Source organism: Phaethon lepturus, unplaced genomic scaffold, assembly GCF_000687285.1.
Source record: "Phaethon lepturus isolate BGI_N335 unplaced genomic scaffold, ASM68728v1 scaffold44247, whole genome shotgun sequence".
In the NCBI taxonomy this organism is placed as follows: Eukaryota; Metazoa; Chordata; class Aves; order Phaethontiformes; family Phaethontidae; genus Phaethon; species Phaethon lepturus.
Genome location: NW_010551939.1, coordinates 278 through 12,793, shown reverse-complemented (window position 1 = coordinate 12,793; position 12,516 = coordinate 278). Strand labels below are relative to the sequence as shown.

General features: G+C 51.2%; 2 protein-coding genes across 2 annotated transcripts; one reads left to right on the top strand and one right to left on the bottom strand.

Annotated features, from left to right (window-relative positions):
- Positions 1-313: 313 nt before the first annotated feature.
- CD3E (CD3e molecule, epsilon (CD3-TCR complex)) lies at positions 314-5,181 on the top strand. Its single transcript, XM_010291073.1, has 7 exons — positions 314-362; positions 1,692-1,712; positions 2,011-2,031; positions 2,564-2,761; positions 3,545-3,697; positions 4,728-4,774; positions 5,125-5,181. The coding sequence occupies exons 1-7, from the start codon at positions 314-316 to the stop codon at positions 5,179-5,181; spliced, it is 546 nt and encodes a 181-aa protein (XP_010289375.1).
- Positions 5,182-9,925: 4,744 nt separating this feature from the next.
- On the bottom strand, positions 9,926-11,527 carry CD3D (CD3d molecule, delta (CD3-TCR complex); the record flags this gene model as incomplete). Its single annotated transcript, XM_010291074.1, has 4 exons — positions 9,926-9,988; positions 10,350-10,393; positions 10,816-10,947; positions 11,315-11,527. Coding segments are annotated over 4 exons (452 nt in total), but the record flags the coding sequence as incomplete, so codon positions are not given.
- Positions 11,528-12,516: the final 989 nt, after the last annotated feature.

Genomic DNA, 12,516 nt, shown 5'->3' with positions numbered 1-12,516 from the left:
GGTGCAGAGCAGCCACCCCTTGCTGTCAATGACGTTCCGTGAAGACGTTTTGAGCCTCTGCACTTCCTGACGTGGGCTTATTTTATCATACGTGTTCTGTGTCTTTCTTGGCTGCTTGCAGGTTTCGCTGGAAACGGTGAGTCTCCCCAGCGCTGCTCAGCTCGTCGCTGTACACAGTTCTGGGAAAAAATCTGGGCCTTTTTCTTGTAAGCAAGAACTTGAAAAGCCACTGTGTTCTTTCTTCCCATGCAGCCAGCCTCAGTGATGCCAATCTGATGTGGTAGAGGCGAGCAAGAGAAGGAGGAACGCAAGGATGAGGTTGGAGTGGTCCTTGCCTCTCCTGGGCCTGCTGCTGTGTGTGGGTGAGTACAGCCGGTCAGAAGCCCATGGGGATCAGAAGGGTGGCTGCCCGGGGGCTGCAGAGGAGAAAGGATAGGGAGGTGCGACTGGTTTCGTAAAGTACCTGCACCCACATCTTCTGCAAGTGGCATGTACAGTGCCTGTGGAGCTGCCGCTCTCCAGAGTGAGCGTTCCCCTCAGGGTGCAGGTCGCAGGGACAGAGAAATAGGAATCCAACCTAGAGAAAAGAACCTAAGGTCCCTAGTGAATTTTTGCTTATGCTGTATTCATGCACTTTTCTTAAACCATTTTGTGATCATGGGTGAATAACTTCAGTTCAGATTCACTGTGAAAGCATGGGAGTGGTAGCCATTTCCACGTTTGAACTGACCAGCATTTAGAAAACTGGTTTAGGATGAAGTGCAGAGCATCTGTAAAGACTATAAAGCAGCTGGTAACTATGAGAGATAAGTTTGAAAGATAATTAAAAGATACTACAATAAGACTACAGCTACTCTGCCAACGTACAGCAAACACCAACTGCTATTCTTTGAGAAGATTGAAAACATTCAGTTTAGCAATGGCCAGTTCTTTTTTTCAAATTTAAATCCATCTTATATAAAGAAAAAAGCATCAGATCACCTTCTCTCCAGCCAAGTCCTATGCTTGTGGAATTTCAAATCTACGATTCTGTTACAAGTAACTCCTACTGTAAAGCAACCATTACCAGGGATGAGACAACAGTGCTGAACACATGAATACAGGTCATTCCTTTATTTACTTATGTTACTTTCTATCGACAAATGTCTGTAAAGTAAATCACAAGTCTGATTCAGACCTCCTAAAAAACTGTTTCTGTAATACTCCACCTCCAAAGACTTCAGTGGAGCTACTTGTTTCCTACCAAGAGAGAAAAATCACATAGATAAACTGCTTTACAGCATTAAATCAAGCATCAGGGTCCAATCCTCCAGCGAGAACACTCTTGCGGAGGACAGTGGTTCTTACTGCAGAAACCAGGCATGATTTTCCAGCAGTCTTTGGGCCATGATAATAAAGCAAAATTGTTGGGTGTACAGCTTGCGATAACCCTTTCTCTAAACTGTGTCGGAAAATTATTCAGATTTCCATTCTGCGTTAGTCCGTGTTAAAAATGGCTGCCAAAGGAAAAGACTTCATTTCAAAACAACATCCTGTCTCAGCTAACAGAATGCTTCTAATGCCTTTAGCACAAATATGGGAGCAAACATCTCTTTCAAGCAGCTGAGTTCAGAAAGGATACCCTTGAAGTAGGAAAGGTGTGTGGTATCAGTAGCTAAATTACTTAACACTTATTATTCTTTCTTTTGTAGTTGGCACCACAGCTCAGCAGGGTAAGTCTATTTTACCAGCATTCTTAACTATTTAGTATGATAAAAAGACCAACTATGCCTCACAAGTGAGGACTAAAAGTCAAATAGAAATACTTGACTTTTGCAAATATTGCAGGATCGGAAAAATTCCCTGTTCATTAATTGTTACTGATCTCACTGGTTGGAAAAATTGGCTGTCAGGAATTCTCCCTAATTACTGCTAGTGATCCCCAAGCAGGGCTGGGCATTTTCCCACAGCAACAAGCAGTAAGGTAATAGCGGGCTGATTTGTTAACACTTATTATTCTCTCCTTTGCAGACGATACCGAAGCACAGGGGGGTAAGTGTATTTTACCAGCTTTCTTAACTACTTAGCACGATATAAAGACTGCAGATCCCTCACAACTGAGGACAAAAAGGCAGATAGAAATATTTGAGTTCAAGCAGTATTTTAGGAGGAAAAAGTTTCCTGTTTGTTAGTTGCTACTGTCATCACTGATGAGAAAAATCAGCTGTAACGCATTGCCCCTAATTACTGTTAGTGGTCTCCAAGCAGGGTTGGCAATTTGCAGAGACCAGCAAGCTGATGGGTAAACAGAATGATGAATGGCAGGTGGCCAGGCTCTCTGACATGAAGTTAATACTCTGTGATGGTATTTTGATATTGTTTGGTGTTGCAAAGAATCAGTGTGAAAAACTCAAGGAGAACATGCGTGCAGAAGACACATACACAGGGAATTTACATTACACCACGACATCAAAGATCTCGCAGAGCAAATTGTCATGGTGGGATCAAGGGCGGGCAGGGAAACCTGCTCAGAAGCCGCTTGTAATGCTGGTTTCCTTTCTCGTTGGCCCATCTTCCAATAAAGAATTCCTGGTGGAGATTTCCGGAACGACGGTGACAATCACATGTCCATTAACTGAAGGCAGCATAGCCTGGGAGTTAACTGGGACAAAACTAGCCAGCAGTGAGACGAAGTATGTTATAGAGAATCACGACAGCTCTCCTGCCAATGTGAGTTGTTCGTCAGGTGGTAAGAAGTATGAACTGTACCTGAATGCCAGAGGTGAGTGAAAAAGCACTCAGTCTATGGGCTAAAGATAAAGTCTACACATTTCAGTGACAGATACTAAGAGCTGAGACCCGATTTTCAGTGCTGCTGGGCTGGGTGAGTGCGATTCTGCTGAGGCCCTTCCCACTCTGCGTGGGCAGTAAAAGAGTCCAAGAGCACATTTTTGGCAAAAGGAAGCTCCCTGCTCTCTCTGCGTTTCCCTTCTGCTGTCTTCAAGCTTGTTGCATATCTATGGTTCCCACATATACAGTGTGTGATCTATTTTATAGAGCTTCTGCCGTGCTACACAGCAAGAGTAATGTCTGTCACAAAGGCCAAAGGCATTTCTTCTCTTGCTAAGTGGAAGCCTCCCATCTGGAGCACACAGCCTGGTTTCTGTGACCCATCAACCGGGGGGAGTTTACCTCCACCCTAACAGGGCGATTTCAGCCTCTGAGCCATTGGAAGTTTGGGCAGCAGCTCTGCAGTCAGGAGGTAGAGTCCAGCATAGGCAGAGGGGGGCAATGAGCTGGGAGCTGTTTTGCACCCTTTGGCTCAGGCCGTGCAAACAGCAGAGGGAAGCGGAGGAGGTTGCACACACCAGGTCCTGGTCTGTGTCTGTTTCAGACTGAAGTGGCGGGGTGGACAGGATGGCCTGTGCTGTCCCCCTTCCTTTCTGCTTGCTCTTTTCTCCTTCCCATCCAGAACTGTATCTTTTCTGCTAGCACTAAGCAGATGAGTGCTTGCTGGAAAGGAAGAGTGCCCATCTCTAAGCACCTTCATCTCTCCTCCTGGCAGTGTGCACAAACTGCGAGGAGCTGGATGCCTTGGCAGTGACGGGGATCATCACTGCCGATCTTCTCATCACCTTAGGGGTGCTGATTCTGGTCTATTACTTCAGCAAAGACCGGAAAGGGAGAGCGAGTGCTGGTGCTGGCAGTCGGCCACGAGGTAAGAGCCACGTCAGGCGTCTCTGCTCCCCATGATGTCCGCTAAGCACTAAGTTAAGCACTTGCCCCTGCTGAGCATCCGCAGGGGCAAGAGCATCCTCTGTTCCCCCCAAGCTACCAAGACCTCACCAAAGAGTGCTCCTGCTTGCCGCATCTGTTGCTCCGGGCTGCCTTCTTGTATGGGGTGGGTGCTGCTGCCGTGTTGTGTCAAAGGCTTCCTGCCCACGGGAAACCATTTCACAAGCTGCTGTGCAGCAGCATTGAGTCTGTGCTGAAGCAAACTCCATACGGCAGATGCTCAGCTTGCAAGTGTAGCTGCGAACCCAGCCTGGCCCTGGCCCTGGCCCGTTCAGCTGCTGTCTCAGGCAATCCAAGACCAAGAATGAGGCCCGCATACAGAAGATGTGATTAGAAATCGTGCTGTTTTTAAAACTATACATTTGAATTTCTGGCTTCTGAGGCTGTGGTTTGGTAACCCAGTGGGTCCAGCAGCGGGGCTTATGGCTTATAAATGCCAGGGTAAAGTGATGCAGGGTGGTTACCTCACGATGCTGGTTCAGATTTGTTCAAGAAATGTTGACGATGACATTTGCACCAGGAGGCTGCCGGTCAGAGAAGTACCATGGATGCTCGCCAGCCGGCTTTTGCACAGATCAGGCATGGCCACTTTTCCACTGGCCTCCACAAAGATGATAGAACTCTTTCAGCAAGTCTAAATTCCCTGTTGGGTTCTTACTGCACATGTTGTGTGCTGGGTTCAGCAGAACTGTGATGATGCACTCATGCCCGTGCAGCTTGCTGAGGCAGAGGAGTATATATCTGCTATCCATATTGTGGAGCTGTGGCCTGGGCCTGTGCTTATGCGGCCTCCTGCCTGCAGCACTTGGGTCTTTAAAAGCTCTCAGCTCATAGTAAAAGCCATGCAAGTTGAGCCATGGTATGCATTACCCTGGGATCATCTCCATGAAAGTCCCTCGTGCCATGTTACACGAATCATCACCAAGGATGACCTTTCTTTGCCTCTGTTGCAGGTCAGAAGATGCAGCGTCCTCCCCCTGTTCCAAACCCGGACTATGAGGTATGCAGAACCTGTGGTTTTTTCCATCTCTCTTTGCTGGTTGGGGAGGGATAGCCAGAGCTGTCAATTGTAGCATTTATCCATTTTGCTCCTTTGAAGAAGCATCCAGTCAACCTCCAGGCTTTCCTGGGAGCAGAGAAAAAAGGTGGTGAGGGTGCAGCCCCTTCTCCCGATGCTGACACAAAGAGTCGGGAGCAGAACTGCAGCTTCTGGAGCACGCTACCAGAGCGGCACTACACCTGTTCTCTCTGTTGTGGTTTTCTCCTTGTATTGCGTGGACCAAGACTCTGGCGTCGTTTGAGGGTGTGTTAATAAGGATTCCCGAACTAACATCTCTGCTGTTCCCACAGCCCATCCGGAAAGGCCAACGGGAAGTGTATGCAGGCCTGGAATCCAGGGGCTTCTGAAATTCCCACAGATGACAGGCTGGAAAACAGCAGCAGAGGGGCTAAGCGCTTCTACCCAGCTTGGTACCGGTTCTCTGCAGGCCTGCTGAGGCCCAGGCATTTTGGGGCAAGCCAGGCGGCTACGCAGGACAGGCACCCTGATGTCTTTCTTCAGCTTCTGGTTTGACGTGAGGGAAAAGAAACAAATGAGCACGCTCGCAAGAGAAGTTTTCCTTCTCATTAAAGGACTGCAGCCTCACTTGTGGTTCCTGGCCTCCTTAACCCTCACACTTCTCTCTCTGCTCCAGTTGCGTGCTCTGGTTTTCCCTCCCATTTAATTTCTGCCCTGGGTGCCTCCACTTGCTCCTTGTGCCTCCTGGGCTAGCTAGTGGGCAAAGAGTGGGTCCTTCTCAGAGTGACTGGTCTCTGACCTTGCTCTGCTCACATGTTCATAGCTTATCTTTGTTTTGCTGCCCAGGATTGTAACAAAAGGAACAGAGGCAGTCAGCATGTTAAAAGCAAAATGGTACATTTTCATAGAAAAGCCACTGCTTTGAATGAAAATACTTCAGTCAAAAAAGAAGTTTTCCTTTTAAAAAAATGAGAAGCACTCCTACCAGTACATGCAGACTGGCCCATCTGTCCCCCGGCCCTTCTTCTGTAGGAAATGAGTGGGGCTGAGTTCCACTTTGTATCCAGCGACCTTTACGTTTTGCACCTTTGGCAGAACGTCCTCATAGGGTCACATGAAGATCTGGCGCCTTCCCAAGCCATCTGAAAGCCTCCTGTTAGGAAATGTAAGTGCTTGGCCTAAAGCGTCGTTGTTATTAAATAGTGGGGCTCTTTCTTAGATATTTCAGCTAAGATTTGAACACCCACTTAGCAATGAGTAGCAGCTTTGCAGTCTGAGACAGCACAACAGGGATTTTTGTGTTTCCCAGATTGGAACCGAGACCCTTTGGCTCAGCCCCAGGGCACTCTGCTCTGAAACAGCTTGTTCACTGGAACTGAAATGAATGTGTGGGGCCACAGAGATAAAGCCTGGGACCTACAAAATCCAAGAGAACACCAAACCCTTTTGCTAGGCTGTCCTCATCCCAGAGGCTTCATAGACTCCATTGTAACTGATATTCTATAGTGTAGTCCAGGATAAACACATTTCTTTGAGTGTGCTGTACCCTAAGGGGTGTACAAATACATTTGCTGGTGGAGTTTCATTTCCCAGAGCAATCACTCTTGGAGACTCCTGTGATTTGTCCTTTGCTGCCGCCCTTTCTCTCCCCATTTCAGCTCTGTAACCTGAGGTCTGCCAGAAAGGCGGCTTTGCTGTTGGAAAAGGTCCGGCTTAACTTTTTTATATACATTTAAAAATTGTAATATATTAATAAAATGGGAGACAGCACCCCAAGGTATGCACTGGAGAAGATTTCCCCTGTGTGTTTGTCTCTGTTAAAGAAAACCAGTTTTTGTTAAGGGGAGCTCCCAGGTCAGGAGTAGTCCGAGACAGGGAGTTTCTGCGGGTCTGTGTTGACTCCCCATGCATCAGCCTACGAGGGCTTTGGGAGCAGGCTGTGCCAGGATGGGGGAGGACAACTACTCGTACGAAAACACACTGCCGTGCCTCGGAGAGTGGGGCCTGGGAGCATTTTAGGGGTCAACAGGAGCTGGGGGGCGGGTCTGGGGCTGCTGTCTGGAGGCAAGTGAAATAGCTGCTGTGTCATGCACCCAGATTTTAAATCTGCCTGATTTTAAAAGCCGTGGTTACCTAAAGCACCAGTTAATGCGGCAGGTAGCAACTTAAAGAGAAGGGCCCAAGAGATGCTGTGATGCCTGGGAACGTTTCTGGTCTCACACTGGCTGAGTGAGCCACATTTCTGTTGCTCTGCAGAGCACCAGCTCTGAAGCAAGGAAACAGCAGCAGTGGTGGGGGCTGGGAGTGGTTTAACCCTTGAGTTTCGGCATGGGGAGATGAGCACCCGGCAAGTTTCACGCTGCGCATTGCTGCGCTTACCCTGCAGGATGTGGTTATAAAGGCAGCACAGCTGGGCTTACCATACAAGGCACTAAACATCTAGGAGGGAGATTGCAAGATACAAAGAGCAGTAGCCCCCAGCAGCTCTAAATCCACTCTGGGACACATTCTCAGCTTCTGCAGAACATCACTGCTCCAGGGACGCTTGCTCAGCCCAGCCACGCAGCCCATCGCCACGAATGGGATGCAAGAAGCTCAGACCACTCTGGGTGTATGAGGTCTAAATTTTGTTTCAGGCTACACCCCCGTGCTTCTGCCACCGCTTATGGGGCTGCACGTTTGCCTGGTGTTTGCCCCAACCAGTGCCATCCCACGCTCTCCTTATCTCAGTGGGATCAGTGCCCACCGAGTGACAACATCTCTCTGCCGCTGTGCTTAGCTGCACGGTAGAAATATTTTTGTCCTCCCACGGGTGAGGCGCTGAGGAACCTCTCACGAAGAGACAAATTGTAAATGATGCCCCTGCTGCCTCTTTGATTTGTGCAGCGCACACTCACCCGCTCCAGTTCAGGTTTCTCCTGTTCTTCAGGTGTGGTTAACCACCTTTGCTCATTGCTTTGAAATCTGATGGTGATGAAAGCTCTATGAACTATGCAGTCTGCTGGTCGCTTTTCTTACAAGGTCCTACACAGATGGCTTTGCAGACCACAGGTGGCCATTGGCATATTCTACCTGCAGTGACCATATCAGGCTCACCCTTCACTGGAGGAGATTAGAGCGGAAAAGCCAACTAAGACATTATTCTGCTCCTGTGAAGAGCAAAATGTTGTTGCGTAAAGAGCCGACACCATAGGAAAGCAGGTCCTTTTCTTGTTCACTGTCCGCAAGGCTGATCACACACCAGTTCCTGTAAGAGCACGTGGGGTGCACCCACCGCTTTGCACAGCCTAGGTGTTGTTTGCCATGTCAGATGCGTCACAGATTTCCAGCCAGTTTTTACTGAGTGTCAACTCTTTTGGTGCTTACTTTACACCACCGAGTCACAAGTCAATTCACAGCCTGGTGCTCTCTAAAGCCCATCACCCAGATTCTCAGAAAAGCCAGAAAACACAACCTACAGGTGTGTGCAACTGGCACACGGAGGGTGACCTGGTTTCTGAGGTTTCTAACCCCTAGCCGATCCCGTCTGCTCTCTGCCTCCTGTTTTGCTGAGCACTGGGGAGTGGGGACCTTGCTAGGAGGAGCTGGGTTGGTGTGGGGACACCCAGTGCGGCTCAGCATCTGGAAAGGTGGTTGAGCTGGGAAGGGCTCTGGAAGTCTGCTCGATTGCATCCTGTGCTCAGCACACTGGGATGGCTAGTGAGCCTCAAAAAAGGGTTGCCAATGCCTGGTCACAAAGGCGAGTCACTCTCGGACTGGGGAGTGGGGACCTTGCTAGGAGGAGCTGGGTTGGTGTGGGGACACCCAGTGCGGCTCAGCATCTGGAAAGGTGGTTGAGCTGGGAAGGGCTCTGGAAGTCTGCTCGATTGCATCCTGTGCTCAGCACACTGGGATGGCTAGTGAGCCTCAAAAAAGGGTTGCCAATGCCTGGTCACAAAGGCGAGTCACTCTCGGGGGGCTGTGGAGGCAGAGGAGGGTGGGGGAGCCTCCCAAGAACACCAGAGGAGTCTGGACTGCCTCTGGCCTTCACTGCCTGGCCAACTCCACTACCACGTGTTTTGCACACTCTCTGCTGCAATTTTTGTTCCCTCCGCTGTTTCCATTTCGTCTTTGGGCCCGGCCAATGCCTGGTCACAAAGGCGAGTCACTCTCGGGGGGCTGTGGAGGCAGAGGAGGGTGGGGGAGCCTCCCAAGAACACCAGAGGAGTCTGGACTGCCTCTGGCCTTCACTGCCTGGCCAACTCCACTACCACGTGTTTTGCACACTCTCTGCTGCAATTTTTGTTCCCTCCGCTGTTTCCATTTCGTCTTTGGGCCCGGCTGCCATGAGCTCTTCTGGGGAGCCGGTGCCACTTGCTGCTTTGCTCATGCTTCGCTCCCCTAAGTGTGGGGGCAACTCGCAGGCTGGCTGGGCGCCAAGGACCTGGCAAGCCTCTGCGGTTTGGAGACCATGATTAGATGCCAAGCCCTGCATGTGCAGGGGAAACATCCCCCGGTCCTCCCTCCCGCCAGCCCCCCAGCTCTGTCCAGGGGACTGGGGCACGCAGGTGCTTTGCAGGGGTGACACAGACCCTGCTGAGTGCCGCTGTGCTCCTGGTGTCCCCACTCCACGTTCTGGAAGGGGAGTTAAATGAGACAAAGCTCTGCTACTCTCAGGGGCAGCAACCCTCTCCCTTCACAAGGTCCCCCATCCCCAGCTTCAGCAATGGACCCAAATGTCATTTGGATCCTGGCACAGAGGAGTGGTACAGCCACGGGTACCTGCCTGCACTGGCAGAGCAGTGTCCTACTGGGATAGACAGGAGCCTTACGGTTCTTCAGGGATCCAGGCAGATGGCATCACACCTTCCCCAGCGACCGCAGAGCTCCCCAGGCCTCAAGACAACCGACAGAGCAGGGAGGCTATGAGATAGGCTGATCTTTAATGAGAGGGAAACAGAAGTGCAAGAGGTCATGGAAAAAGCAGAGTGCTACAAGCAGCCCATTCTGGCAAGGAGCCGGAGGGCGCTCTCGGTGAAAAAAACCCCCACTTTCTCTGCCAGCACTGAGCTCCCAAAGGCACTGGCGGTGGCTTTGTTGCAATATCACTCCCAGTGTGAAGGAGCCACAGGCCCCAGCATCTTCCTTCCCACTTCACTTGCGGGCCTTGGCAGGTGCCAGCCGGCTGTACTGTCCATCGTCCCGCTCGCCAAGGGGCTAGGAGGAAATAAAGACAAGACAAGCTACAACCGCGTCTGTCCAGCCCCGGGAGGGAGGGCACAGGGGAAGCTGGCCCAGCCTTCTTTGCCAAGCTTTTGGCAAGCTTTACCCGCCCCTCCCTGAACTTAACAATCCCAGAGAGTAAGAGGCAGGAGGCAGCTGAGCTTGCCCCATCTTCTGGATCACTCAGGGGGACGCAGCTGCGAACGCCCCAGCAGAGAGCAAATCTCCAGCGCGGCTGAGTGCCTTGAGGCATCAAGTATCTCCCAGTGGCTTCGCTGTCATGGCCGTGCCAGCCCCGCCACACAGAGGTGAAGCCCCTGCACACACACACGCGTGCCTGCACGCCCATGCTCACCTGGTAGAGCTGCTCGTTGGCGATCAGGTTCTGCCTGTCAGAAGCTAAATGAAGAAAGAAAGAGGTCAAGGATCAGGGGAGTCTGGTAGCGCAATGAACATTTGCAAACAGACCCAAGCGGCCGGCCTCTTTCAGCCCCGTGCTGTTACTTCCTCTGGGAGGCTGGGTGGAAAGCCCCTGCAAGACCTCAGATGTCGCTGTGCCACCAGCTGCTGTCCCTGGGATGATGTTTTGGTGAACTTTGTGCAGTCAGTGGCTTCTCCTAGGAAGCCGAGCTAGGGGCAGGAAGGGTGCACGGAGCGCACGCACGGATCCCTACCCTAGTCACGCTGTGTGCTGGCTGCTGCCTGCAGCGAGTGGGCTCTGTGGGCAGTGACGGAAAGCCCCTAGGTACCACGCAGCTCCTAGAGACGCCCAGGCACCTCCCTTCCTCACCCGCGGGCAGCCAGCGGGGCTCTCCCCTCACCTCGCGACATGCGTCCCTTGTCATGGCCAGTGATGCAATACACAGCGACCGCCAGGAAGACGGTGGCAATGACATCTGCGATCACGATCCCCGAGATGGTGGGAGCGTCCACTTCGATGCAGTTCTGGCACACTGGAAGCCCAAAAGGACACAGACAATGAAAGCAAGGCCATGACCAGGCCCCTGCCCCTTGGCCGCCTCTGCCCTGCTGCCAGGGTCAGTCTGAGCCCAAAGCGCTCAGCCACAGCAGGGCCAGCGAGTGGCTAGCAATGAGGCAGTATGAGTGCCAGGTTACAGCACTAAGTGAGGCTGTAGAGCTCTCCTGGGGAACGCGCAGCTTGGCTGTTCCCGAGGGCGACACAGCACGGGAGCCCTCGGGATTTCAACAAACTGGTGGAACCACCCTCAAATCTGGGAAATCAGTAGCGCCCTCAAAAATTTGCCTAGGTTGAAAACTCCAAGCAGTTCTGGCTCTAGAAAGCAGCTTTGCAACACTTACTTCGATAGTGCACCTGGAGAGAGCTGCTTTTCTTGTCGCTTTCCGTTTCACATGTATAGATGCCTCTGGGATCATTGTAAACTGCACCCAAGTCCAGCTGTGTTGTGTCTCCTATCCTGTTCCCATCTTTCAGCCATATGACTTGACTTTGGCTGCCTGTTACACATTGCAGGAACACCTTCCCACTGGCTTCTTTCACAATTACCTTCTCTCCTGTGTTTTTAAAAAAAAAAAAAAAAAAAAAGAGAGCAGAGAGCTTCACAGCCGAGTTCTCTACCCTCACAGCCGTGCAGAGCTCAGGGGTCTCATACACGGAGATGACTTATTGCAGAAAGCATCACATTAGGCTGTCCCCTGAACAGCAAAAAGGACACCGCAAACAAAAAACTCTGCAAAAAGCAGATTACCCAGTGGAAAAACGGTCCAGTGTTCAACCGGTGGTTACATTAACGCAGGTTTGAGTAGTTTCGAGATCCAAATTCCCTTAGAATGACAACTAATGGGAATCGGGCACCTAGCCAGGCTCCGTTCAGACTGTATGTGTGTGACCCTAATCCCGCGCACAGATCACATTGGTATTGAAGCACAGCTGCAGTGAGATACATTTCAACTGAAAGCAAAAAGTTGCCACCAGCAGGGACGGGAGCTGAGCCCAAAGAGGGACGTAAAAAGCCCTTTTTTTTTTTAGCTGATAGGAAAAAACATTTTTAGTAAAAAGCATGCAAAACGCAGCACAGAATTGCTTCCTTGGCCCGAAGGCATCACCTTCAGAGTCTGTAAATGGGGAGTAAATTCCCTGTTTTATTGGCTGAGCGCTGGAGCAGAGTACGGAGTACAGCCTCTCCTGCCTGCCTATCTGTGCCGGGCACAAAGCCCGTGGCTACTTTGGTCTAACACCATGGTACTGCCAAGTCCAACTTTATGTGCTGTCGTTGCGGGGCGGGTTTGAGCCATCACAGCTAGCCATGGAGTAACGCACACGGCTCCAGGCTGTCACAGCAACGGTCCAGGGCAGGCAGAGCCGCCAGAGCCATCCTGTCCTCGGAACCGTTGCACCGATTCGCTCCCTCTTCCCTATCCACGTTTACAAACCTCGCATCGAGGTGCCGCGACGGACAACCCCAGCAAGCTGCGGGGCCTGCGTCCCAGCCACCCCCCCACCACTCAAGAGACGCCTGCGGTGTAAGCAACATGGGTGGCAG

Coding starts and splice junctions, on each gene's coding strand:
- CD3E (XM_010291073.1), top strand. CDS start 314: ATGAGGTTGGAGTGGTCCTTGCCTCTCCTGGGCCTGCTGCTGTGTGTG. Junction 2,032..2,563: donor CGATACCGAAGCACAGGGGG/GTAAGTGTATTT, acceptor CTTCCAATAAAG/AATTCCTGGTGGAGATTTCC. Junction 2,762..3,544: donor ACTGTACCTGAATGCCAGAG/GTGAGTGAAAAA, acceptor TCCTCCTGGCAG/TGTGCACAAACTGCGAGGAG.